At 40.8% G+C, this 24,510-nt stretch overlaps 2 protein-coding genes across 4 annotated transcripts in view; both read left to right on the forward strand.

Annotated features, from left to right (window-relative positions):
* The window catches only part of TULP3 (TUB like protein 3), a 36,699-nt gene extending 34,729 nt beyond the window's left edge, over positions 1-1,970 (forward strand). The window contains exons 10-11 of the mRNA XM_072328873.1: positions 1,155-1,326; positions 1,830-1,970. Of these exons, the coding sequence (XP_072184974.1) occupies positions 1,155-1,326; positions 1,830-1,963 (306 nt within the window). The 3' untranslated portion in view covers positions 1,964-1,970. The remainder of the gene's footprint in view (positions 1-1,154; positions 1,327-1,829) is intronic.
* TEAD4 (TEA domain transcription factor 4) overlaps positions 1,960-24,510 on the forward strand; it is a 78,688-nt gene continuing 56,137 nt past the window's right edge. For 2 of the 3 annotated variants that reach the window (XM_072328886.1, XM_072328894.1), the window contains exon 1: positions 1,960-2,020. In XM_072328886.1, the coding sequence (XP_072184987.1) occupies positions 1,960-2,020 (61 nt within the window). Of the gene's footprint in view, positions 2,021-8,480; positions 8,842-24,510 lie in introns of those variants that run through there. The other variant, XM_072328902.1, reaches the window with a different exon arrangement.

The following is a 24,510-nucleotide window of genomic DNA, read 5'->3' on the forward strand; positions in this document are numbered from 1 at the left end:
TGAGGTCTCACCAGCTCAGAGAAAAGTGGCAGGATCACTTCCCTTGCTCTGCTGACCATGCTTCTTTGGGTGCAGCACAAGATGCATTTGGCTTTCTGAGCTGTGGAGGTACGTTGCTGGCTCATGTCTAGCTTGGCATCCACCAGTATACCCAAGTCTTTTTTGCTCCACCGTTTTGTCCCCCAGCTTGTATTGACAGTAGGAATTGCAGGTGCAAGGTTTTGAACTTTATGAAGTTCATCTGGGCCCACTTCTAGAACTTGTCTAGGTTCTTTTTGCACCTTAATCAGAACAAGTTTTATTAAGGAAAATAAAGAATTTTTTAGAATAATCTATTTTTTATCTGTGTACAATATTAAAATGTTCCAGTGTAGTTTTGTTAGCCAGAAAATATTGCTTTCTGATCACCTCCTTCCCATTAAATAACTTAAGCTTCTTGGATTCTTTTTCTTGTGAGTTTTAGCTTATATTATTTCAATTTGGATGTTATTTGTTGCATAGCTTTTAAAATAAAATCATGTCTCGTGTTTCACTACTGTTTTCAATTCCTTGTATTTTTTCTCAAACTTAATGTACTATTTTGCCTCCTTTTTGCATCTTTTAATTTTTATTTTTCTGCATGTTTTTCATATGTTGCACCCCTTATTAGAAAACATAGGGTGACACTTGTTAATGTTAAGTACTTACATTGTACATAACATCTCCTTCAGCCTTTGGACTTCACGCTGAAACACCACAGGGCACGTGCAATTAACACTTTGTAGTTAATTTTACATTATTTTCTTTCATTTCAAAGTTTGGAATATTGAAAATAGAAGTTGGTTTACCAATGAACTGGATCACAGAAACCACATAAATCTCAAAAAGGAGGTCCCTGCTAGCAGGATGGCAGTCATCTGTGATGTGTGAATTGCTGTCTTTTCTGTCCACTTGCATACCTTTTGTCTTGCTTTTTTCTTGTTTGGGTAGAAAGGAGTGCTTGGAAAGAATTTTTCTTGTTACTTGCAGGATACTTTGAGTAGGACTGAATTTAAGTGCCATCATTTCATTTAATAGGGAACAACACTGAAGTCACAGAATGCACATATGAGAGAGGCAGTGCTCAATAGCAGAGTCATTCTGAATCTGATAAAATGTTTCTTTCTTCTGAATAGGAAAATGAGAGTCTTCTGTCAAAATGGCAAACTAAAGATTTAGAGAACCTCATTGAGTTGCACAACAAGGCTCCAGTCTGGAATGATGATACTCAGTCCTATGTTTTGAATTTCCATGGGAGAGTCACTCAGGCCTCAGTGAAGAACTTCCAGATTGTCCACAACAATGACCGTAAGAGTTTGGTGGAGAGTGGAGGAGTGTCATTTAAACAGGGAAAACAGTATATTTCATGAGGTTTGGGAGGAATAGAGCACTCTTCCCAGAGAAGGGGACTGAGTGAAGGAAGTTAGCTCAGGATTACTGGAACTTCTGTCAAGGAAACTGTAGAAGGCCTGACTTTTTCTGGGGTGAGTGCAGAGAGGCTGCTCTCAATAGCTGCATGAAAAGGAGAAAGAGGAACTGCACGCATCTTGCAGGGGAAACAAGTTAACATGATACCTTCAATGCAATGAAATAGTGGCTTGAACCTTAGTTCTTAGGAGGAGGGTAATCTCTAGAATACCACAGTCACTACAGCCACAGATTTTAAAGTCAGTTTGGTGAGAAATGATGGATACACTAACTGTGTATATTTGGGAGTGACCGACACTTTCAAACTTCTGTTTGTTTATTTTCTTTGCCTACCCCTGAAATTGTTGGTCTCTGATTTATTTTTTTTTTTTTTTTCTCCCCAGCTGACTACATTGTGATGCAGTTCGGTCGTGTAGCAGAAGATGTTTTCACTCTGGACTATAATTATCCTCTCTGTGCTCTTCAGGCCTTTGCTATTGGACTGTCCAGCTTTGATAGTAAATTGGCCTGTGAATGAGAAACAGCAAACTTGAGTGGAACTCACTCCCATCTCTGTATCTTCTTAGAATTCCAGGTGAAGTAATGAAATTGGGGGTGGAAGGATACTGGAAGACAAATTTTTGTAGGCTTATTGGAAAATAAATAGCAGTCCTGAGGGCATTTTGGTATCTAACAGTGGACTGTCTTAGAAGGCTGTCTCTGTATGCTTTGTGGAAGAACAAGGAACATGAGTGATGTTTTTGTTGTCAGAATTATTTTTGCTTTCAGAATCTTTGCATCAGCTGCTGCTTGAGCAGGCTAAGGAATTTGTTTCACCCATTGCAGCTAGGATTAGAAAAATAATGGTTTAGTGTTCATGTACCTTGAATCTTCAGCAATGCCCCTGGAGATGATGCTGCTGATTTTTTTATTTTTATTTTTATTTTTTTTTTATTTTTGAGTTTCTGGTTAGATTAAGCAAGAAAAAAGGAGGGTAGTGTATATTCTGTCTTGCCCTGTGCAGTATTCTGCAGCCTGTTAACAGCAGTGAAAGAGAAAAGGGTTCAGATTAAGCCTATGTGCAACTCTAGTTAGTAGTCAATGAACACAGGACTGGACTGAGATACTGGCTCTAATGAAACATCTCTTACTTTGAGGAATGAATCTCTGTTAAAGCTGATAGTCTATTTTCCTTTCATTATCCTAATTGCTTCATGTCCCTTAATATACTTTTTAACAAATGAAGCATCACTCCCTTTTAATTTGGCAAAATTATATCCATTGGTGTATTTTTAACTATGTGAAATATAAGATTGGATAGATGATAGAACACGACTTTGGCCAAAAGTAGTATTGTACTGCTCCTGAAAAGCAGTGTTGGGATCTAGATCAGAAATACTTTTTAATTTGTACTTTATTTTTAAAAATTTTCTGTGTTTTTAGGAATGAGCAAGATGTAATTTATTTCTTTTTTGTTTGTTTGTTTGTTTAAGGTGAGATTATCTCAAGTTATGACACTTTGTAGTAGGTTTCATAAAAATAATTTTAATCTGCATGTAAGATACCTGAAGAGGAGATTACTGTTGTTTTCAAAGGCATCAGCAAGTTAAAAAAAAAAATAAAAAAATCATGGGGCTCTACAGTGTTTCTTTCCCATGTTCCTATTTAAATGCTGCATTGTACAATTTGGAATCTGTAGGTTTCAGCATGGGACATTTCTTGATTCATATGGCTTTGATTTATCAGTGAGTTGCTACATGCTGATATGCAAGCCTCATAGTGCTCACATCTGCTGTGTAATAAAGCAGAACAGCTAATAACTTGCCACTTCCATGGCTACGGTGTATATCCACAGTGAGCCTGGAAAACTGCATCTTCTATTAAGACAAGAAACAGCATTCTTCAGTTTTGCATGTTGCTTCTATCAGCAGATGAGCTCTGTTTCAGACTCCTAAGAAGCAGACACACTGCTTTTGGTCTCCAGTGTCTTTGCAGCGGTAGGTATAACCTGTTGAAAATAGAAGCAGGAAATGACTTCATAGGGTTTAATTTCCTTGGGAAAAAAAAAAAAATGAAAGAAAAAAAAAACAAAAAAAAAACAGTAATCATTTGTAAACTTTGTATTTAATTGTAAATTATGCACTCTGGCTGGGAGGACCAACTCTGCAAAATGCTGAAGGCCCAATCTCATATACCCATTCTGTATTAGCTGGAGGGCCATTGTATTCAAAGAGATCTCATCAGCTTATCAGTCAGCAAAGAGAACTGATATCATGAATATCCATTATGCCTTCATGTACTTCCTGCTCATCAGGCCAGGGAAAAGATCAGGCAGTGTTCTCAAGTTACGTTCTGCTGAATTCTTTGGCTCCTGGTTCTGCCTTCCTTTCCTTTTACTCATCGAGAAATACTAAAAAGTCTGTTTAGTAATATGATTTTTTGTATTTATTTATTTTATTATTATATTTTTTTTTTAATTGGGAAAATGTGAAAGAAATTGCACTGCATTAGTTTGGTGTGACTTGAAGATCTTGAAGGTTGAATGCTGATTTCCAATTCAAGATGATTTTGCTCTGTTCTAAAAAAATTCATGGTGGCATTGCTTGACAGTTATGCTAGTTAGCAGTGGATCTTCAAGCTTTTGTTGATGTCAGATCATCTTCACTGGGCCAAAGTCTCAGAGCCTTGATCAAGTTATGTGGGCAGATTAACTGCATCAGTGCTCATTTATCAGATACTGTTTTACATCAATTGTATTTATAATTTTTATATCTCAGTGCAAATAAATAATTTATATATTGGAAAACTCAATAATTCTAAGTGAGGTTTTTTGTTTTCTGTTTGGTGTGAATTTGTTGTCACTTGTGGTTGTTATTTGTTACTCCTGTATTAGTTACTTCCTCTGTTTCTTCCTGTCTTGTATCTTATCTCTCTTCTTTCCTACAACTTTTCCTTTGTTATTCCCAATTCTGTTCTTCTGTGATGTTTTCTTCATACACTTAGAAGCCTAGGAATAAATGTAAGGTTATTTTCTAATGCCCTTGATGCCTTTTTTCCTTTTCCCACAGCAGGGCTCCTGGTGTAATTCATGGCTCCCATTTGATTATTTATTTGAGCTGCTTACACTTCTTAGTTTCATGTTTTTAATTCTTAATTCAGTCTCAAGGTAGTGCTTTTGGGGTGGTTTGTTATACATTTTCCTACCCTTGATCTGCACCTGTTCTGCTACTGAAGTGCAAGACAGTATATTTCTGAATCAGAAGCTAAAATAGCACATGGTTAAGGGGAAAGTCAAATTGAAATGGTGATTTTTTTGTTACTATCAGCATATTGTCTGCTTTATACTTACTGTGCTGCTCTGCTTCCTGATATCTGTAAATCTCTTAGTTATCATTGAAATACATTTCCTATTCCTGTTAAAGAAGGCAAGAAAAACCTTTCCCCTGGTTTGCAAATTGAGAGCTGATTCCTCTAAGTCTTGTATCTCTTCAACTTCATAGTCTACAGAATTCTGGTCATAACATGTTTTGTGTGGAGTTGTTCTTTGCTGTAGACCACTTATTTGATCCCCAAAAGGGAAGAAGATTTAAAAGCAAACTAACTTCACCAAAATGATTAAGGTGAAAGTTACTATAATTGTAACCTATTCTGTAAATATTTAAACTACTAAATGCATACACATGTGAACATATTCTAGAGGATGGGAATTGGTGATCATTTCCTAATTAACAAAACCAGGATGATATCCACTCTAATTCTATCCCACTTATGTCACAATCTCAGGTCCCGTGCTTGCCAGCATACCCTGGTTAATCACCACCACCTTTGCTCAGTTCCATCGCAGTTCATTCTTTTGTTAATCTGTGTAACTTATCGAAGTAATATTGATACAGCAACCACAGTAGTGATGACATACAGTATTATATAGCAGTTGACAAATGAGAGCATCTCCTAAAATGATGCCTTCTATCTTATTATGTTGACCTGTGATGTCCGAGGCAGATGTTGGTGGTATGGCAGTAGAGGCTGAACCTTCCCACTAATATTCCATTACATTTTGTTGCTGTGCAACAGATGGCAGCTTAGGGGCAGTCTGGCAGAATGGCGTCAGATGTGCAAGTGCATATGAAGCAAAGAAGTGTAATTGAATTCCTCTGTGCAGAAGAAATTGCATCCGTTGACATTCATCGCTTCCTGAGTGTTTATAAATAACAAGTAGTGCATGTTAGCACTGTGAAGCGCAGGGTGGTGCGTTTCAGCAGTGGCAACAGCAGCGGGTCACCTCAGCTGGTGCACATTTTTTACAAGTGCAGCACTCTTGTTTGTGGCTGGCAAAGCTGTATAGCTAATGGTAGTGGCTGCACTGAAAAATACTGTTTGGTAGTTCTGTCACATGCTGGGCTCTTTGTATCTGTTGTATTTTCCATGGAAATAAATAGGAGGCGTTACTCTTTAACTCTCAGTGCACTGCATGATATTATGATGTGGAATACCGATAACAAAAAATCATAGAACCATGACATAGGAGATATGATATTCCCAGTCAATGCCATGCTCTTTGGCCAAGGTGCCATGAGTCTTTTTTTTCATAAAGGAGTCTAGTTGTCTAAGTCAGTTCTTAATTGGGTGCCTTTAGCTATAATTCTTGCTTCTCAAGTCCCAGGGTAGTGTTCTGAACAGTGGCACGGGGCGTAGGATATGCTTCTAGCCACCTGGTGGTTACTTCCACCACTGTAAGCACATGGTGCTTACTGTGCTTACTGTATCAGATTTGTGGAAGCATGATATCTGTCAGCTCACCCTGCATTTATATGTCAGCCATTGTTCTACATACCAGAGGGGCTTTATCCACTTGGCTTCCTTGATTGAATAGCATATTGCATTTGTGGATAACCTGTGCAGTAGTGTCCACAGTCAAGTCTTCTCAAATCTTTACATGTTTGAGCCCATTTATATGTTGCATCTTTTCCTAGGTGGCCTGAAGTATGATGGACCTACCAAGCTTTAAATAATTCACCCTTATCTTGCCAGTCCAGATCTTCCTGAACCACTTCAGTTTTGGTAGCCTGGTTCACTTGCTTTATATTTTGATGTTCTTCAGTGGCCTAACTTGGATACATGAGCATCTGCTTGACATGCTTTTACAACCAAGCTTTCTATTCCTTTCTATGCAGGCAGCAACACTGGAAGGCCATCTGGATGGCTTTCACCTCTGAACATTGGTTTGATTCACTATATTCACTTGATTCGCTGAATGTTTATCGCAGTGTTGTTAAAGTGTCCCTGCATCCACTACTCTCAGAGTAGTCTTTAACAGTGTATGCTTTTTTTCATAATGACTGGAGAATGAGATGCCTGCAGAGCAGCCCCAGTGAACAAGATGTGGGGCTCATGTGGAACATAATGATGAATTCTTCCTCAAAATGTGCTAAATAAAATTTAAGACATGAGATAACAGAGGCAGACAAGTAGGGACACATTAGGAAGGAGTTGAGCAGGCCAGTTAGTTTGTTAATGTTTTAGCTCAGTAGTCTTACAATTTTTTTTTTTTTTCTTTAGGTTTCATGATAAGCATAATGGATTTTGAAGTTGGGAGGGATACTTCTGTACAAGTATATGAAATAAACAATTGTTTTTAAGTTAATTCAATTAATTAAAACTATAGGGGAGATAAAAATAATCAGGCAAAGTGCTGCCATTGTAATAGTGCTTGAAAGAGAAATAGGTGAATTGTCTTGGCTTGTTTTTGACTATGATCCTGCTTTCTCAGGTGTTAATAATGGTCAGTTTCCAAATGTAAAAACAGGAGAGGAGAAAGAAGACTAGCATGGTGGAAGACTGATCCACTGATCAGAAATGACCATTGAGAAAAGAACATTTGTAAAAGACCAGGAAGAACCTGTGGGACTTAATGGTGCAGATGTGTTGTGTATTTGCTTCTGTGAAGAAGAGATGAGCAGTGTGGAGAGATGGTAAAACAGGTATTGAGGAAAACAACTCAGTGTCTCTCCTCTGGATTTCTGTGTGCACAATAGGCCAGTAAGGAGGTTTGAGGATTCAGAAATAGATGCGTTAGAAGGCTAGCTTAAGAGATGAAGTTGATTGATGGGATTGGAAAAGAGAAACTATGTAGTGAATGAGACCAGCTGTCAGATCTATTTCAAACCTGCCCCAAGGCAAGTGTGGCAGGCACAACAGGATAAGTGACTGCTACCAAGGTGGGACTGCCTATTTTGCCAGCTGTGCCAGTTAGGTGCGAATGTATGGAGTGATGGGTTGGTCATGGAATATGCTCTGCAGATGAAAGAAGACTGGGAAGGCAGAAAGGGAGAAGGGATGCATGGAGCCCCCACGGGAGTCATTTTAGAGTCAACTACCTATCAGGGTGAATTGATAAAAGCCATAGAGGACATCCCAACATCCCATTGCAGCTATGTGAATAGTTTCCTTTCTCAGATGCTCCCAAGACAGTTAAACTGTCACTAAACAAGCATTTCTGTGGTGCTGGGGCTGGCTTGTATTGTACCTGTGTAACTATGCGGGTTGAAAGCCACGTTCCCTAGGTAGTTCCGAAGATGCCTGTGAGTCAGGCCTGGCTGCAGGGGACTAGTTGCGGGTGTGTGCTGGGCTGGGATCACCGCGCTGAAGGGCTGAAGCGTGGCTTTCCCAAGAGCGCTTGGACCAGGCAGTCTAAGGGAGCTGCAACGGGGGCTGGCAGCTGTTTAGATCACCGCCCGGGCTGCGACTGAGCACTGTAGCCCCGGGGCTTCCGGCGCGGGCTTCTCGTCCGCGTACCCCCACGCCTGGGGAAACAACAGGCAGGCAGCAGCGTTTCCGCCGCTTGTCCATGGGTTGGGGCCGAGCCGTCCTGAACGGCGATTGCAACTTCTTTTCCCGACTCTCATCCCCGCACTGATTTCTGGAGGCGGCCATGTCCCCTCCGCTCCCGACAGCCCTGCAGCCAAGCCCTTTCGGCTCTCCTCCTGACTTCGCGGCCGCCTGGAGTTTCCTTCCTCTGCACCCGTCTGTGGGGCAGCTAGCGCCTGCGGGCTTTTTCTTCCGGCCATTGCCCCACGATTCCTCCTCTCCGCCCTGAGCACTAACGTCCCCGAGACGGAGAGAACCGACCCCTCTGGATTTTGTTCACAACTCCGCCTCGGCCTTTCTCTCGCCTCCCCCTTTCTTCCCCCGGCCAGTCCCCTCCCTAACCCTCTTCCATCTTCTACATTAGACTGGAGTCCCCTCCCTCAGTCGCGTTCATTTCATACCAACTCTCATTCCACGCGTTCCCCATTTACTCCTTTCAAACTCCAGGGAAAATAAAAACCCTCTGTTTTCCTCCCAAATTCGGTCCCGAACGCTGCCAACCCCCGCCGCGCCGTCTCGCCATCCCGCCCGCCTCTCCATGCTCTTCAGGTAAGTCGGCGGCACACGGCCGGGGGCCGCTTTGTGTGCTCCTGTTTAACTCCGGCCCGGCCCGACCAGGCTCGGCATTGTTCGTGCTGTCCCTGCCGTCTGCCTTCCTGGAGACCAAGGGAAGGGAGTCTGGAGAATACGTCCCGGAGCGGCCCCGAGGGGAACCACCTGGCAACTTCGTTTTTTTCCTTTCTCACTGGCTTGGTGGTAGCGATGCTGAGAAGCTGGTCCGCTTCCCTGTCCAAAGCTCTGATCTCACCCCTGCGGATTCAGGGGTGGGGATCGAGCAAGGGAGAGTGAGTAATCAACTTTATCTGCTCTTTCGGCAGAAAGTCCTGGAGCAGAAGCTAGTCCTCACTGCCTCAGTGTAACGGCAGCCGCTCTTGCCTTTCTAAGGTCAGGACATGTTATTTCCCTATCGTTTTCCCTCGGGGTAGTGGGGAGCGAGTGCCTGCCGGAAATAAAGGGTAAAAGAAAGGGTTCGAAGCTGGCAGTATACGACAGAGGAGATGTGTACGTACGAAGGAAGTGGTCAGAAAATTCTCAATGGAGGCTACTGGTTCCTTTCCCTGTTCCGTGCCGGCGCAGGACTTTGGGAACTCGGTAGTTTGGTGCATCAGCGGAGAACTGCTAACACTTCTCATGGAAAAAATAGGTTTCTGCATGTCTTATAGAGTTGATCTGTGGGGACAGTTAAGAGGAGGATCTGTACTTCTTGTAGTAAGAATATAAAATTCTGTTGTAAGCTACGAAAAGTGTTTGGAGAAAAAACAATTAATAATAAGGAAAAATATCAATTCAAATATTACATGTGGGTTGTTATAATGCAGTCATGAAAAGGTGAGGGAATTTTCCTAGATGAGTTAAACGGAAGTTAGAAGACTAGAATTTTGGTGGCATGCTTCTGGAAAGGATTTAAAAAAAAACAAACAACCCTTTTCCCCCTCCTCCCCTCCCCCCCCCCCCCCCCCCAACACACACACACACACAAAAGAAAAAAACAGTGATAGAACCAACCCTACTCCCCCAAGCAGTCCTTTATTTTGTGCAGAACTTTATTGTATTTTAGAATGGGGAAAGAGTGCAACTGTGCAGTTCAAGAAGGTATTTTAAGGACTAAGTGAACTAATTTTTGTTTTGTTTTGAATTTAACCTGAAGTTATACTCTTTTTACTTTCTAACCTTAAGAGCAGAGCTCTGTAGGTCCTCTACAAATAATTAACACAAAATAACTTTTTGAACACATGGAGGAAGGGTGGCAGGGAAGGTTTTTTTTTTCTTGTTTCCTATTACTTGGAACAGATCTGTTTCCCCTAGACTATATCCCGCTATCTGTGTCCAAACAGTAAAGTATTCACTTGTTTTCCCATCTGTCTGTGAAGATGGAAGACATTTTATCTTTCCTTCTCCAGGAGGTGGGCAGTATGATGGGGAAGGAATGAAGTGTGCAGAAGAAGGGGGAAAAGAGGTGTTTTTTTGTTTGTTTGTTTGTTTTTTCTAGGCTAGGGCCATGATAAATCTGCACTGCTGATACAACTGAAAACTTTTAGTCTTGATAGCTTTTTATCAGTGTGAAGAAGAAGTTGGGCTGTTTTGTAATGAATACAGAGGATTTTCTTTATTAAGGCTGTTGGATGCCAAGGGACTCTGGCACACGAGGGACTCTTAGTTCACAGACCAAAAGGCAGCCAGCCAATCAGTAGTTACCTTGCAGGGTTTTTCTAAATCCTGGTCTGAACTATTCAAACTAGAGCACGTGACAAACCTATCATCTCTAAACTGGAGTATCAGCTCATTGTTCTTGCCCCTTGGGTGATTCTGGGATGAATTAGTGTGCACGAGAATTACTGTTGATAATAGATGTTATAAATTTCTCTTCTCTCTTGTTTCCTGTTAGTGTTTTTTTTTTTGTTGTTGTTGTTTGTTTGTTTGTTTTAATAATTTTGCTGATAGTTTTAAACTACTTTAGGTTTTGGTATAAAAATAGTAATGACAGAGTCTGATGGGAAAGATTCCAAGGTGCAGAATATTGCTTGTGGTTTAAGATAAAATAATGGTTGCAGTTCACTCTTTTACTCAGATATTTGTTTCACAGAACTCAAATACATTATGAAGGTCACTGAAAAGTACAGTTTCTCCAGTTGATGCTTGAGATTTATCTCCAGAGTGACACTGTTCTCATTCACAACTTATCTTAATATTCCATGCTTTATTCAAACTGATTTTAGTTCTTGGTTCTATCACAACAGAATTATAGAGGTAGATCCACAAATACTGTAGGCCAGCACTGCTGAAGACCTGCCAGCACAGAGTCCATTTCTATGCTTGCCCTAAGTTCTTCCTTTGTGTGGAGTGATAGGGACACAGACCCAAATCAGAAGAAACACTGTTACAAGAAATTAGTTTTCAGCCAGATCTGTTCCCCAGACCAGTTGATGATATGTATGTTCATGTAAGTGGAGCTGGGTCTGGAGAAGGGGGTACAATGAAGTAGAAGAACAGAATCATTTCCTAGCAACATTGTAGTTTTGTTGCACTTTAAGTAGTTCTTTGGACCATGTTTATGGTTTATTACTGTGGTAGTCAAAGGATACTGGTCTTATCTAGCTGCATGTCTGTATCTTAAGAAAACAAAAACAAACAAAAATATATATGTGTATATATATACACACACATATATCTGTCGTTTATATATATATATATATCCTCACTCAAATTTGTCCTTTGTTTTTTTCCCTAAATGTCATGCAATGAATCTACTAGTAGTTTAGTTGAACAACTTTTCCATAGCCCAATATATTTTAAAATCAGTAGGGATTTCCTGAAATTCAAGCTAATTTTTGTTAGTCTAATGCATTACTTTTTGCCTTGGCATGTTACTGCAAAATTTTTGTTTTTCCCCTCTCTTTTTGCACTTGATACTTCTAAGTTATTGGGACCATCACCATTGGGACTATTTTTTTTTTTTTTTTAAATTATTATTATTTTATTTTTATTTTTTGTATTTTGCAACATCTATTATTCTAGGTCTGATGATTATTCTTTGCACTAGTCATTTTATTTAATTAGTCTGTGTTTCTTTTGTGAAATGATAGGTGATACTCCACGCATTGGATTTATCTTTCTCTGTTGCCTGAAGTGACAACTGAGCACAGGCAGACAAAAGTTATATTGGTCATTTTGTAGAAGAATGTGCTTTACAGACAAATCTCATTTGCTCAGCTTTCTCACTCATTCATGCTTCTGGCAGGGCCTTTTGTTTACTTGATTTATCTCTATGTGGTTTTTTGTTGTTGTTTTTTGTTTGTTCATTTGTTTTTTCTTTCCTCTTCTTGAAGTTGCTTCAGTTTCTTGGCATTACTTTTTCCAGGTAGTCTAATTTGTGTCCCAGCCTCCTTCTTCTTCCCCTCAACCAGTTCTCTTGTTTGAGTGGCCTTTACCCACTGGTGTTTGTAAACTTAATTCTATATCATCTGCAAGTTTAATTAACGTTTTGTTTGTTGAGTCTTAGATCATTAATTAGGATGTCAATGAAAGCTGGACTATCTAAGATCCCTGCAGCAACACAGTAGATGTCTACTGTGTCTGTTCATTCCATTGGTATATATCATTACACTTTTGAAACATTCATTTTCTAGTAATATGAGTAGTACTATTCAGCTATCCAACTTGAATTAAATTTTCAGCCATGATTTCCTTAGAGAGTAGCAAATGATTTTCTGAATCTAGACTTAAAACATTGTGCACTTCTATTCTTTTTATTCTTGAACTTAATGATAGTTCTGTCCTTGTTTGAAAAGCAATTGGGTTTATCAAGATTGAACACAGTGTTCATAAAGCCATGCTACTTACTGATTATGTTATGTGCTTTTCTCCCTCTGCCCCAGCTTCTCCAGTATGTCCATCAACAAGCTAAAAGCCCTACACCTTACTTTGTAGAGCCACGATCTAGGAAAGAGCCTTGTAAAAAGTTGGTTATTTGCCTGCATGGCAATTTAATTTGCTCATTACAAGATATGAGGCCTACATGATTAGATAAGTAATTGTTTTTTGTTGTTGGTGTAGTTTTTTTTTTGTTTGTTTTTTGTTTTTTGTTTTTTTTTAATTTTTCCCTCTGTCCCTTGATTCCTACTTTTTCTGGAGATAATGCAGTCCCTCTCCTTTGTTTTTAACACCATATCAATTACACATTTTCCTGCTAGGGAGGGGCAGGTTTTCCAGTTCCCAGTGCTACTGACTGAGTCACTGGCTCTGTTTTTCTGTTCCATTGTAGATTTATGATTACTATGTTCTACCTTTGTTAGAATATGATTGCTAAAAGGTGAATGTACTTGAGTGATAGTGGCTGGTTATGCAAACCTTTGAAGCATCTGCTTTGCTGCTGCCAAAGGCAAAGTAAATTAGCATAGTCCTCAATGCTTTCCTCAAAACAGGAGTAACCATTAATGATAGATGTCCAGACAAAGTCTAATCTCTGGTAACCATGACTGCTGTGCTTTAACTGAAGGAAAAAAAGTCAAGTGCACTGACTGTATGTATACTGAAAATGGAAAAGGAGGGAGGATTTGTTGGTGTTCATCTTACCCAGTCATGCTTCTTTATGGATAGGTCCTTGAAACCAACTACTGATACTGGCCTAGCAGGATTTAGAGCTTCTGTTGGTGAAAACTTTTTATCAGTTTAAGGGAAAAAAAAAAAAAAAAAAAAAAAAAAGAGGTGTTGAAGAGAGACTTGTACAAGAAGGGTTTCGTTACATATACTTACTGCTTTAATTTATCTTTTTAAAAGAAAAAATATTGTTTATTTTCTGTTCCTTTATTTATGAAAGATCTACAAGCAGAACAAAATAACGAATTTTCTTCAGAGTGATTCACTTACGTAGGTCTTTGTGCTATACGTTTTCCAGAAAGTAATAGGTATTTTGTTTTTAGTGTGATGGTGAGATTTTCAGAATGGTGGGCTTGGGAGAAGATATTCTTTGGCTTCCTGTTTCTTATCTTTTAATATTTAAGTGAAGAACAGTATTTAGTGAAAATGATAAGCATGATTTATTTCTCCCTCAAGTATGATTTCGTATGATGTCTCTCATTGCACTTGGTTAGGCTGTGAGTAAGTTGAATACTTTGAAACAGAGCACTCAGAGAGTTGCTGAACTAATGGAACCCAAAATAGCAACCCAGGGGAACAACACAAGACAATTTATTGAGTTTTCTAGGTACAACTAATCAACTTATTTGAGGCAAAATTAGGCAGTTTTCCAATAACAATTAGTAAGCCGCTATTTGAAGGCAAATTTAGGCAACAGCTACTACAGAAAAACAAGTAAAAGAAGATAGAAATGAAAGAGAAGAAGAGAGAGAGATTTAGAGAGATATAGTTCACCAATTCTGGATCCAGCGTTGTCTTGATCTGTAGGTGGTGAATCAACAAAGGGAAATGTTCGTGTTCATTGCCTTGTTGGTCCAAGACCACCCATGGGGTCACAATCCACTTGTGTGTTCAGGACTTTTCCAGTGAGTGTCTCTGTCACACACTCCCTCCTTGCTCTTCTGATGTTTATCAACCACGAGGAGCCATGAGAAGAAGTGAAGTTAAACAGTCTATCATTCCACCTTCACAAAGTGATGTTCCATAGATCTTACAGCTCCGTTTTTTTTTGTTTGTTTGTTTGTTTGTTTTTGTTTTTTGTTTTTTTTTATTCTCACAGAGTTGATAGTAAACTATACTTCTGTGTACTTTGGGAGACAGTTTTGATTTAAACAAGTTAGCTAATACTACTGAAAATTCCATGATAAGGCATGGGCACAATTACTGGACTTCCTTCTGGTTAATTCTACTTTAACTAGCTTGGTGCTTGTTGAGAGGACTAGTGGTGACTGCTTGCTACTAGGATAAGGGTAGCTAACCATCTTCACCCCACCATAATAATTTTTTTTTCTGGAAAGATTGAAACATGTCACTTAGGAAGCCAGAGAAAATGGGGGAGCTCTGAGGGAAAGTTCTCACATGGGCTATAACATAGACTACCCAGGAACTACATAGTTTCATTAAGCAGTCAGACCAATATAAGATGTGTCTCCGTAGTAGGGCAACCTGTCTGTGGCAATGTTGGCTCATTTTCTTTCCTGTCTTGAGCTGTAAATGGACCAGACACCAGTTTGCATGTAGCCTGCATGCAGGAGCTGTGCATGGGTTGCCTGTGGCTAAGGATCAATCCATAAGTTGGCCACCTATGGAGCACTGGGAGTATTACCAACCTTTGCATCTGCATGTGTGTTTTCACGTGTTTTCACGTGTTTTCACGTGTTTTCACGTGTTTTCACGTGTTTTCACGTGTTTTCACGTGTTTTCACGTGTTTTCACGTGTTTTGTTTTCGGTTGTGGCTTTTGTTCTTGTTTCATCTCTCCCCCCTTCCCCCCCCCCCCAGTTTTCCTTTCAGGGCATCAAGACTGTGTCTTATCACATCCTGTATGACTGCATTATCTAGGGTTACGCTAGTAGAAGTTCTCCTCTCTCCATGTTTTGATTTGTATCTCCGTGTTGGATGTTACATCCTCTCATTTCATTCAAAGCTCAGCTACTACAATAATTAAAAACATTGTTTCACTTTGTTCAGGAAGTCAGGTGCCTCTTGCATAGCAGCTCCTGCAGGTAATTTCAGTCTTTCAGTGTAGCAAGCAAATCAAGCTTGATTTTGTGCAAGGCATAAAAGCATTCTGCTGGAGTCCAGTGATATGTTGAATATGATCTAAGGCCAGTAGTTTTTGTTCCTTTGTAAACTAAACTTGCACAGTGGTAAGACAGAAATAGAAGCCTCACAAGGCAATCTGTAGATATAATGATTATATTACCTTGCACAATATACAGTTGTTCTTTTTTCCTTATCTGGCACTGCTGCCTGTTAAGAGCTTTTTGTTCACCTGCAGCATGTAACACCTACTTTAACTGGTTTTAGTCAGAGGATTCTAGTTGTAGCAATAGTGTTCTGGTTCAAGTAATATCCAGCATTGCTCCAGGACTGCAGAAGTCTCATAGCAAAAGCTAAGACTGTAGCTAGTCTCACCATTTGACTAAATTGTTAATAGAATGAGTGAATAAAAGACTTCTCTAAAAGCTCACTGAACTGTTCCTGCTTTCTCCCACTGATGCTGGATCTTCTTATGCAACTTCAAGTGGCACCAGCTCCGGGCTGTGTTAATGACTAGAGTGCTATTTCTTGGGCAGCCTGAGTAATTGGTTGCTGGGATGCTGCAGAAGTATTTTACCCTGCCAGCTAGTTAAGGACTATTTGGTCATGCTGCAGTTACATCTTCTTTCACTGCAGAGTTCCTTTAAGCATGTTAATGATCTCTGCTTGTTTGTCTGCAAACTTAATCACACCTCAGTTATTGCTGTATAATTGCTTTTCCACCTTTTCCTCTTACAGTGTTTTTCCTCTGCAGTCACTGAGTTTCACTCACTTGAAAATACTCATCTACTGACTGCAGTCATACTTTTTCAGAGGAAATAAACTGTTATTACAGTGTCCTATAGAATTTCTCTGGTAAGTTTCAGTACTATGTTCTGTAATACCCTACAAAATAGGAGGGCTGATCCTCCTATTTGGCCCACAGTGTCACAGGCAGATGTTGGGAGTATGGCAGCAGATGTTGAACCTTCCTGCCAGTATTCCATTACATTTTGTTGCTGTGCAATAGATGGCAGCAGAGGCACAATCTGACAAAATGGCATCTGAAATGGAAGTGCATGGGAGGCAAAGGTGTGGAATTAAATTCCTCCATGCATGAAAAAAAATCACACCATTAACATTTATTGGCACTTGCTGAATGTTGACAGAGTTTAAACAGGGGATGTGAGCTCTGTGAAGTGGATGGTGGTGCGTTTCAGCAGTGGTGACAGCAACAGAGGAGTACGTCTGCTGGTACAGGCTTTTACAAGTGCAGCATGCAGGCTTCTAGGCTGGCTGCAGTTTTTCATATCCTTAGAAAAGTATGATTTTGAGTTGAGCATCTGCCACAAAAACCTAAGAGGGAACTGTTACCAACAGTAAAGAGTGTAGAACTGATATCAGAAAGCAGATGCATTGGACTACGAAGTTTGTTTAAAAATATGCTCCTTGTCAATGAGACCTCACTGAAGGGCTCATGACAGCTGTCTAGCTATGCAAGATCTCTGAATCACCATGAGATGCCATGTGTGAAAGAGAAGAGAGATAGCACTGAAATCACCAGCTTAAGAACAATTAAACTGAAGGTGCTTTAGCTGAAAAATTTGTGCTTTCTCCATACTCTTGCTTTCCTCTGACTCCAAAGTCTGCCTCTGTATGTGATTTGTATTAAGAGACAGACCATGACATAAATAAGAACAGAGATCAAGAATAAACAGGAAACTGTGTTTGAACAGAGAGAAATGTAACAAAGAAGTAGATATGGTGGTGATGAGGTGGAGGTGCTATTGGGTGCTCATATCTTATTCTGGAGCTCACAAAAAAAGATAATTAATCATCTTAGTAAAATAAAGAATAAGAACAACTTTAGGATATGAGACAAGAAATATAAGAACCCAGTAGTGTAAGATTCATCATGATGAATTCTGTAGAGAACAGATGTCAAGTCTAGGACCTCCGGCAAGTTTGCTGAAATGAGGAAAGGTCAGAAGATGTACAAAACAATTGTCCTGGAGATTCAGAAGGGGAAGGAACTGGCTGATTGTGCCTATGAACTGAAATGTTTATTTAGTGATTTCAGAGTCAAATTCACACCAGAAAAAAGCTTTGTGATTACAAGCTTTTCCAAAAGCAGAAATTATAGATAAGAGGCTTATAAGTACTGAAATACTTACTGATATTAGAACACTCAGAAATATATATTTTGGAAAACACCATACTTTTAAGTTACCAACTTTTATGTTTTTTTTTTGTTTGTTTTTTTGTTTTTTGTTTTTTGTTTTTTTGTTGTTGTTTTTTTGTTGTTGTTTTTGTTTTTTTGATTGAATGGAAAACCGAAGCTACCTGAAAACTACGTGCTAACTAAAATATATATGTAATTTGTTAAAGCAAAGTGGTTGGTATTAAATATTATTCATCCCTTTCTTGTAATAGGTAATAGTTTCACCATCACTATCTTTCTGCAAAATGCTCTACTTCTGGTCAGATCACATTTCCAATGGAAAATGATTTAACTGATAGTTTTTCAGCTTTCATAGAATCATAGAATGACCCGGGTTGGAAGGGACCTCAAGGATCATGTAGTTCCAACTCCCCTGCCTAGAAGGGCCACCAAACATACACCTTTACTAGATCAGGTTGCCCAGGGCCCCATCCAACCTGGCCTTGAACACCTCCAAGGACGGGGCATCCACAACCTCCCTGGGCAGCCTGTTCCAGGGCCTAACCACTCTACTAGTAAAGAACTTCCCCATAACATCTAACCTAAATCTTCCTTCCTTCAACTTGGATCCATTTCCCCTAGTCCTGCTATTGTCTGCTCTTTCAAAGAGTTTACTCCCCTCTTGGGCGTAGGTTCCCTTCAGGTATTGAAAGGCTGCAATGAGGTCACCCCGAAGCCTTCTCTTCTCCAGGCTGAACAAGCCTAACTCCTTCAGCCTGTCCTCATAGGGGAGGTGCTCCAGGCCCCTGATCATCTTTGTGGCCCTCCTCTGGACCCTTTCCAACAGCTCTATGTCCTACTGAGGGCTCCACACTTGGACACAGTACTCCAGATGGAGCTTTCCATACCAATAAACCTATTTACCGTAGAGCTTGTCTCACATCTCCTCTTTGTCTTTGTTTAATAAGTCACTACCTTTCCCACCAGTGAATTCAGAGTTCACATCAACAGACCAGGAAACTGGAGGCCTGAAGTGTTCAACAGAAGAAGAGAGCTACAAACCAGACATCTTCAGAGTGTCTATTACCTCTGAGCTGAGTGGAACTGCACATAGAGCTTAGTACTTAAGCAGTGTTATTAGGAAAAACTCACAGGCTCTTTAAAACATTAGCATCCTACTGAACTAGAAATACAATTTTATAAGGATTTTAATAGTCTTTTCAATCTATGGAATGTCTTCTGAATTCATCACAAAGATGGCTGAGGGGTGTTAGTGCCATAGTGATTCTTGAGGTTTCACCTGGAGATAGCCAAATGTCCTGCTTGATAGCGTATTTTAATGCTTACTGACCTAGCTGTATCTTGAAATAAATAGGACTAACATTGTTGGTCAAGGAATGAAAAGCTAGAAAGTAACTTTAATATCTTTATAATTTCATCTGTCATTGCTTTTATATTCTGCGTCATTCTTGTGACCAATGTGAGATACCAATGCCAATATGATAGCAATGTGAGATAAGGATCATATATGCTGTCTCTTGCTTTGAGGGCTTTCTTGAATACGCAAGTGACATTTGCTGAGGTTAGTGCAACTCTTCTTTTGTACTGGGAGAAGACAGCCTTAGGGGTTGACAAAAAACTGAATGCAAAGTATATTTTTTCTATTACTTTATTCTAGATCTTGCATCAGAAAGGACCCAGAGTTTGCTCTGTCACTGGAGGTGCTTGGCACAGATATGAAGCCTTATAAAACACTGGATGATCAGGCAGCACCTCCTAGCATTTGAATGAAGAGCGAGAAAAAGGAGCTATGCTTCAGATATATTAATTGCCAGCATAAGAGTGCACTGTGATGAAATCATCTGCTAGATGTTAACCTGTGTCTATATGGGTCTTGAGGAGATGAAAGTAATTGAATTCAGAATGTTTACTTTTTATGTTTACAATAGTCATATATTCCCTAGGAGATGACTTCATCGACTTGTATGTATTGATAGGGATTTTGGCTTCAGAACAGATTGTAGCTTCCAGTGACTGTGGCATTGAAAGACTCAAAACTGCTGAGCCATATGAATCTTATCACTTGGTGCAGATCCTGCTGGCTGCTTCAGACCTACATCTCTAAATGCAGGTTGTACTACAAATACATTTACTTTATCAAACCTTAAGCTTCTTTTGAATTCCATTCATTTCTCAGTGTAACAGCTGAAGTTAAAACTAGCCTGTGCACTCTTTGTGGAGTTCTTGAAGGAGAACTGGCTGCTGTAGTTGCCAAGCCATTCTATCGTATTTGAAAAGTCATGGCTGTCAGATGAATTCCCCTGTGACTGGAAAATGGTTTACTCTCATTTTTAAGGATAAGAAAGAAGACTCAGGAAACTACGGACTGGTGAGCCTCATCTCTGTGCCTAAGAAGATCACAGAACAGATCCTCCTGGAAGTTATATTAAGGCACATGCAAAGCAAAGGGGATCTGAGACAGACAGTACAGCTTACCAAGGGCAGATAGTGCCGGACATGTTTGAGAAGTGGCCCTTGTGAACATAATGAGGTTCAACAAGGCCAAGAGCAAGGTGTTCCACTTGGGTTGGAGCAATTCCAGATATGCCTACAGGCTGGTAGAAGAACTCATTGAGAGGTGCCTTGCCGGGAAAGACTTAGGGGTTCTGAGAGCTTGACATGGGCAAGCAGCGTGCACTTATGGCCCAGAAGGCCAACGGTATCCTGGGCTGCATCATAAAAGTGGTGGTAAGCAGGATGAGGGAGATGATTGTCCCCTTCTACTCTGCCCTTGTGAGGCTCCATCAGGAGGACCACACCCAGGCTGTGGCCCCCTGGGACAAGAGAGATGTGGAGATGCTGAAATGGGTCCGTAGGATGGCCACAAAAGTGATCAGAGAGATGGATTACCTCTCCTATGAAAAAGGGCTGACAGAGCTGGGCTTCTTTAACCTGGAGAATAGTAGGCTTTGGGGAAACCTAATTGCAGCCTTCCTTAAAGGGAGCTTATAAGCAGGAGGGTAATGAACTTCTTAGACAGGTAGATAATGACAGGATGGGTGGGAACCATTTTTAAACAAAAGAGAAAGGATTTAGATTAGACATCAGGAGAACATTTTCACTGTGAGAGTGAATGGTGAGGCACCAGCACAGATCGTCCAGAGAAGTTGTGGATATCCCATCTCTGGAACTGTCCAATGTCAGGTTGGATGGGGCCTTGGGCAATTCATTCTAGTGCCTGATTTAGTGCCTGGCATCCCTGCATGTGGCAGGGAGGTTGGAACTAGATCATCTTTGAGATTCCTTCCAGCCCAAGCCATTCTACGATTCCATCATCCTTATCTTTCTGTCTCTCCTTGGGAGCCTCCAACCTCTGCTTCCCCATCATTAACCTGTAAATTCTGTTGTTTACTCTTCACTGTTCTGGCTTCAATAGTGCTTCTAAATTTAACATAACATTGTGTGCCCCCGGTGGCGCACGGTGTTAGAATTGCTGCTTGCAACACTGGAGGCCCGGGTTCGAATCCCCCCTGTGGCACAAGTGGTAGAAGTGCCGCTCTGCTACACTAGAGGGCTCGAATCCCGGGAGTTGGACTCGATGATCTCTAAGGTCCCTTCCAACTCGCACAATACTATGATACTATGATGATGATGATACTGAGCAACTAGTGTGGTATGGTGTCATGCTTTTGAAATTCATCAGGACTGCAACTGTGACAAACACATATGGCAAGTGAAACTAACAGCAGTGTAGGATTTCAAAAGCAGCATGTTGATTTTGAGATGAGGTGCAGACAAGTCTTAAAATGATATATTAACAATAGCAGAGTTAACTCTAATCAAATTCCTTTCCATCTGGTTGACCACATCCAGGCTGTGGCCACCTGGGACAAGAGAGATGTGGAGATACTGGAATGGGTCCATAGGATAGCTGCAAAGGTGATCAGAGTGCTGGTGCAGCTCTCACACAAAGAAAGGCTGAGGGAGCTGGAGAGGAAAGGCTTTGTGGAGACCTCACTGTGACCTTACAGTACTTAAAAAGGACTTGTAAACAGGAGGGATTCTAACTTTACATGGCCTGATAGTGATAGGACAAGGGGGAATGGTTTTAAACTAAAAGATGTGAGGTTTCTATTTGAATTTAGGAGGAATTTATTTACTTAGTAGATGGTGAGGCACTGGAACAGGATGGCTAGAGAAGTTGTGGAATGCCTAGTCCTTTGCCCTGGTTAACCTGATCTTTTGGATGGCAACCATGCCCCCAGCAAGAGGTTTGAAACTAGAGGTGATCTTACAACCCAAGACATTCTATTACAATTTTCATGTGCTCATTAATTTATTCTATTATTCTATAATTTTAATGTGCTTTAAATATGAAGAACATCAACAGGCACCAGTAAATAGGTGTGTTCAGAGAAACATCAAAAGAATAACAACTAAAACAGAGAGCTTTTATTTCTATGCTGAGTCACTCTTTGGAAACCTTACTTATCTCCTCTCATTTCCCAGCAATAGAATCTCTCGAATTAATCTTTGTTTGTTTGTTTGTTTGTTTGTTTTAACTAAACACCTGACAGTGAAAGATGTATTTCTGACTGATAATTGGTGATGGAACCAACTGTTACTGTTCATTTCAGGGCATCTTAAAGTCAGATTTCCTGATTAAGTGCCATTCACAGTGTGCTTCAAATGTCTGTCCTAGAGCTAGAGTCCAAATATAAATTCTCCCTACTGATCCATTCACCCTCACAGTTTTTTCTTCCTTCTCATGTTTATTAAAGCTTTGCAAATCTATAGCATTGGTCAAGAGAATTCAAGTTATGTAATGTAAGGATTGAAATCATAGAATCATAGAATTGCTCAGGTTGGAAAAGACCGTTAAGATCATTGAATCCAATCACAACCTAACCACACAACCCTAACTCTAACAACCCTCTGGTAAATCATGTCCCTGAGCACCACATCCAACGGTTTTTAAACACATACAGGGATGACGATTCAACTACCTCCATGGGGAGCCTATTTCAGTGCTTGACAACTCTTTCTTTAAAGATTTTCCAGCTATTCAACCTAAACTTCCCCTGGTGCAACTTAAGGCCATTTTCCCTTGTCCTGTTGCTTGTCCCCAGTGAGAAGAGACCAACCCCACCCTCTGTAAGCACCTTTCATATATTGGAAGAGAGCAATAAGATCTCCCCTCAGACTCCTTTTCCCCAGACTGAACAGCCCCAGTTCCTTCAGTTGATCCTTGTAGGCCATATTCTCAAAGCTGTTCACAAACCTTGTTGCTCCTCTTTGGACCAGCTCCAGCACCACCATGTCCTTTCTGTACTGAGGTGCCCAAAACTGAACACAGTACGAGTACTGTGAGGTGAGGCCTCACCAGTGCTGAGTACAGGGGCAGGTTTACTTCCCTAGTCCTGCTCACCACACCATTCCTGATACAAGCTAAGATGCCATTGGCCCTCTTGGCCACCTGGGCACACTGCTGCCTGAATATGAATTCGGCCAACTGTCCATCAGTACACCAAGGTCCCTTTCTGTCAGGCAGCTTTCCAGCCACTCTTCCCTATGCCTGTAGGGTTGCCTGGGGTTGATGTGACCAAAATGCAGGACCCAACACTTGGCCCAATTGATGCTCATAGAGTTTGCTTTGGCCCACTGATCCAGTCTATCCAGATCCCACTGTAGTGCCTTTCTCTCCTCTGACAGATCAGCACTCCCTCCCAGCTTGGTGTCATCTGCAAACTTACTGAGGGTGCACCCAATCCCTTCATCAGGATCATTAATAAATAGAAGTGGTCCCAGTACCAAGGCCTGGGGACACGAGTTGTGACTGGCTGCCAACTGGATTTAACTCCATTGCTAAAAATCTTTGGGCCCGTCCATCCAGCCAGTGTTTCATTCAGTGTAGCAAATGCCCATCCAGACTGTGGGCAGCCAGCTTCTCCACAAGTATGTTGTGGGGGACAGTGTCAAAGGCCTTATGGAAGTCTATTTAGACCATATCGACAGCCCTACCTTTATCCACTAAGTGGATCACCTTGTCATAGAGTGAAATCGGGTTTGTCAGTCAGGATCTACCATTCGTAAACCCATGCTGACTGGGCCTGATCCCCTAGTTGACCTTTAACTTGTCCACGATGGCTCCCAAGATTATCCATCCCATAAACTTCCCTGATACCAAGGTGAGACTGAAGGTTTCTAGCTACCAGGATCATCTTTCTGTCCCTTTTTGAAGATGGGTGTGACATTTGCCAGCCTCCTGTATGCTGAGACATTTCTGGTTAGTCAGGACTGCCAAAGGATGATGGAGAGTGGCTTGGCAACTACATCCACCAACTCACTCAGCACTCTGACAATCCATCTGGTCTCATGGACTTGTGAGCATCCAGTTTTCAGAGCAGGTCTAAAACCATCTCATCATGGATTATGTAGGACTTATTCTGTTCCCTATCCCTATTTACCATTGCAGGTGGCTGTGTTCCCAGTGAGTAACAAGCCTTAGTATTAAAGACTGAGGCAAAGAAGGCATTAAATACCTCAGCCTCATCCTTATCCTTGGTCACTAAGTTTCCCTTGGTGTCCAACAAAGGATGGAGATTTTCCCTAGCCCTGCTCTTGCTGTTGATGTATTTATAGAAATATTTATTGTTGTCCTTTACATTAGTGGCCCAAGTTCAGTTCTATCTGGGCTTTGTCTTTTCTAATTTTCTCCATGCACAGCTTCCCTATGTACCTGTAATCATCAGAAGTAGCTTGCCCTCTCTTCCAGAACGCATACACTTTCTTTTTGCTCTTGAGTTCCAGCCAAAGGTCTCTGTTCAGCCAGTCCAGTCT

This window comes from Excalfactoria chinensis, chromosome 1 (assembly GCF_039878825.1).
Source record: "Excalfactoria chinensis isolate bCotChi1 chromosome 1, bCotChi1.hap2, whole genome shotgun sequence".
Lineage (NCBI taxonomy): Eukaryota > Metazoa > Chordata > Aves > Galliformes > Phasianidae > Excalfactoria > Excalfactoria chinensis.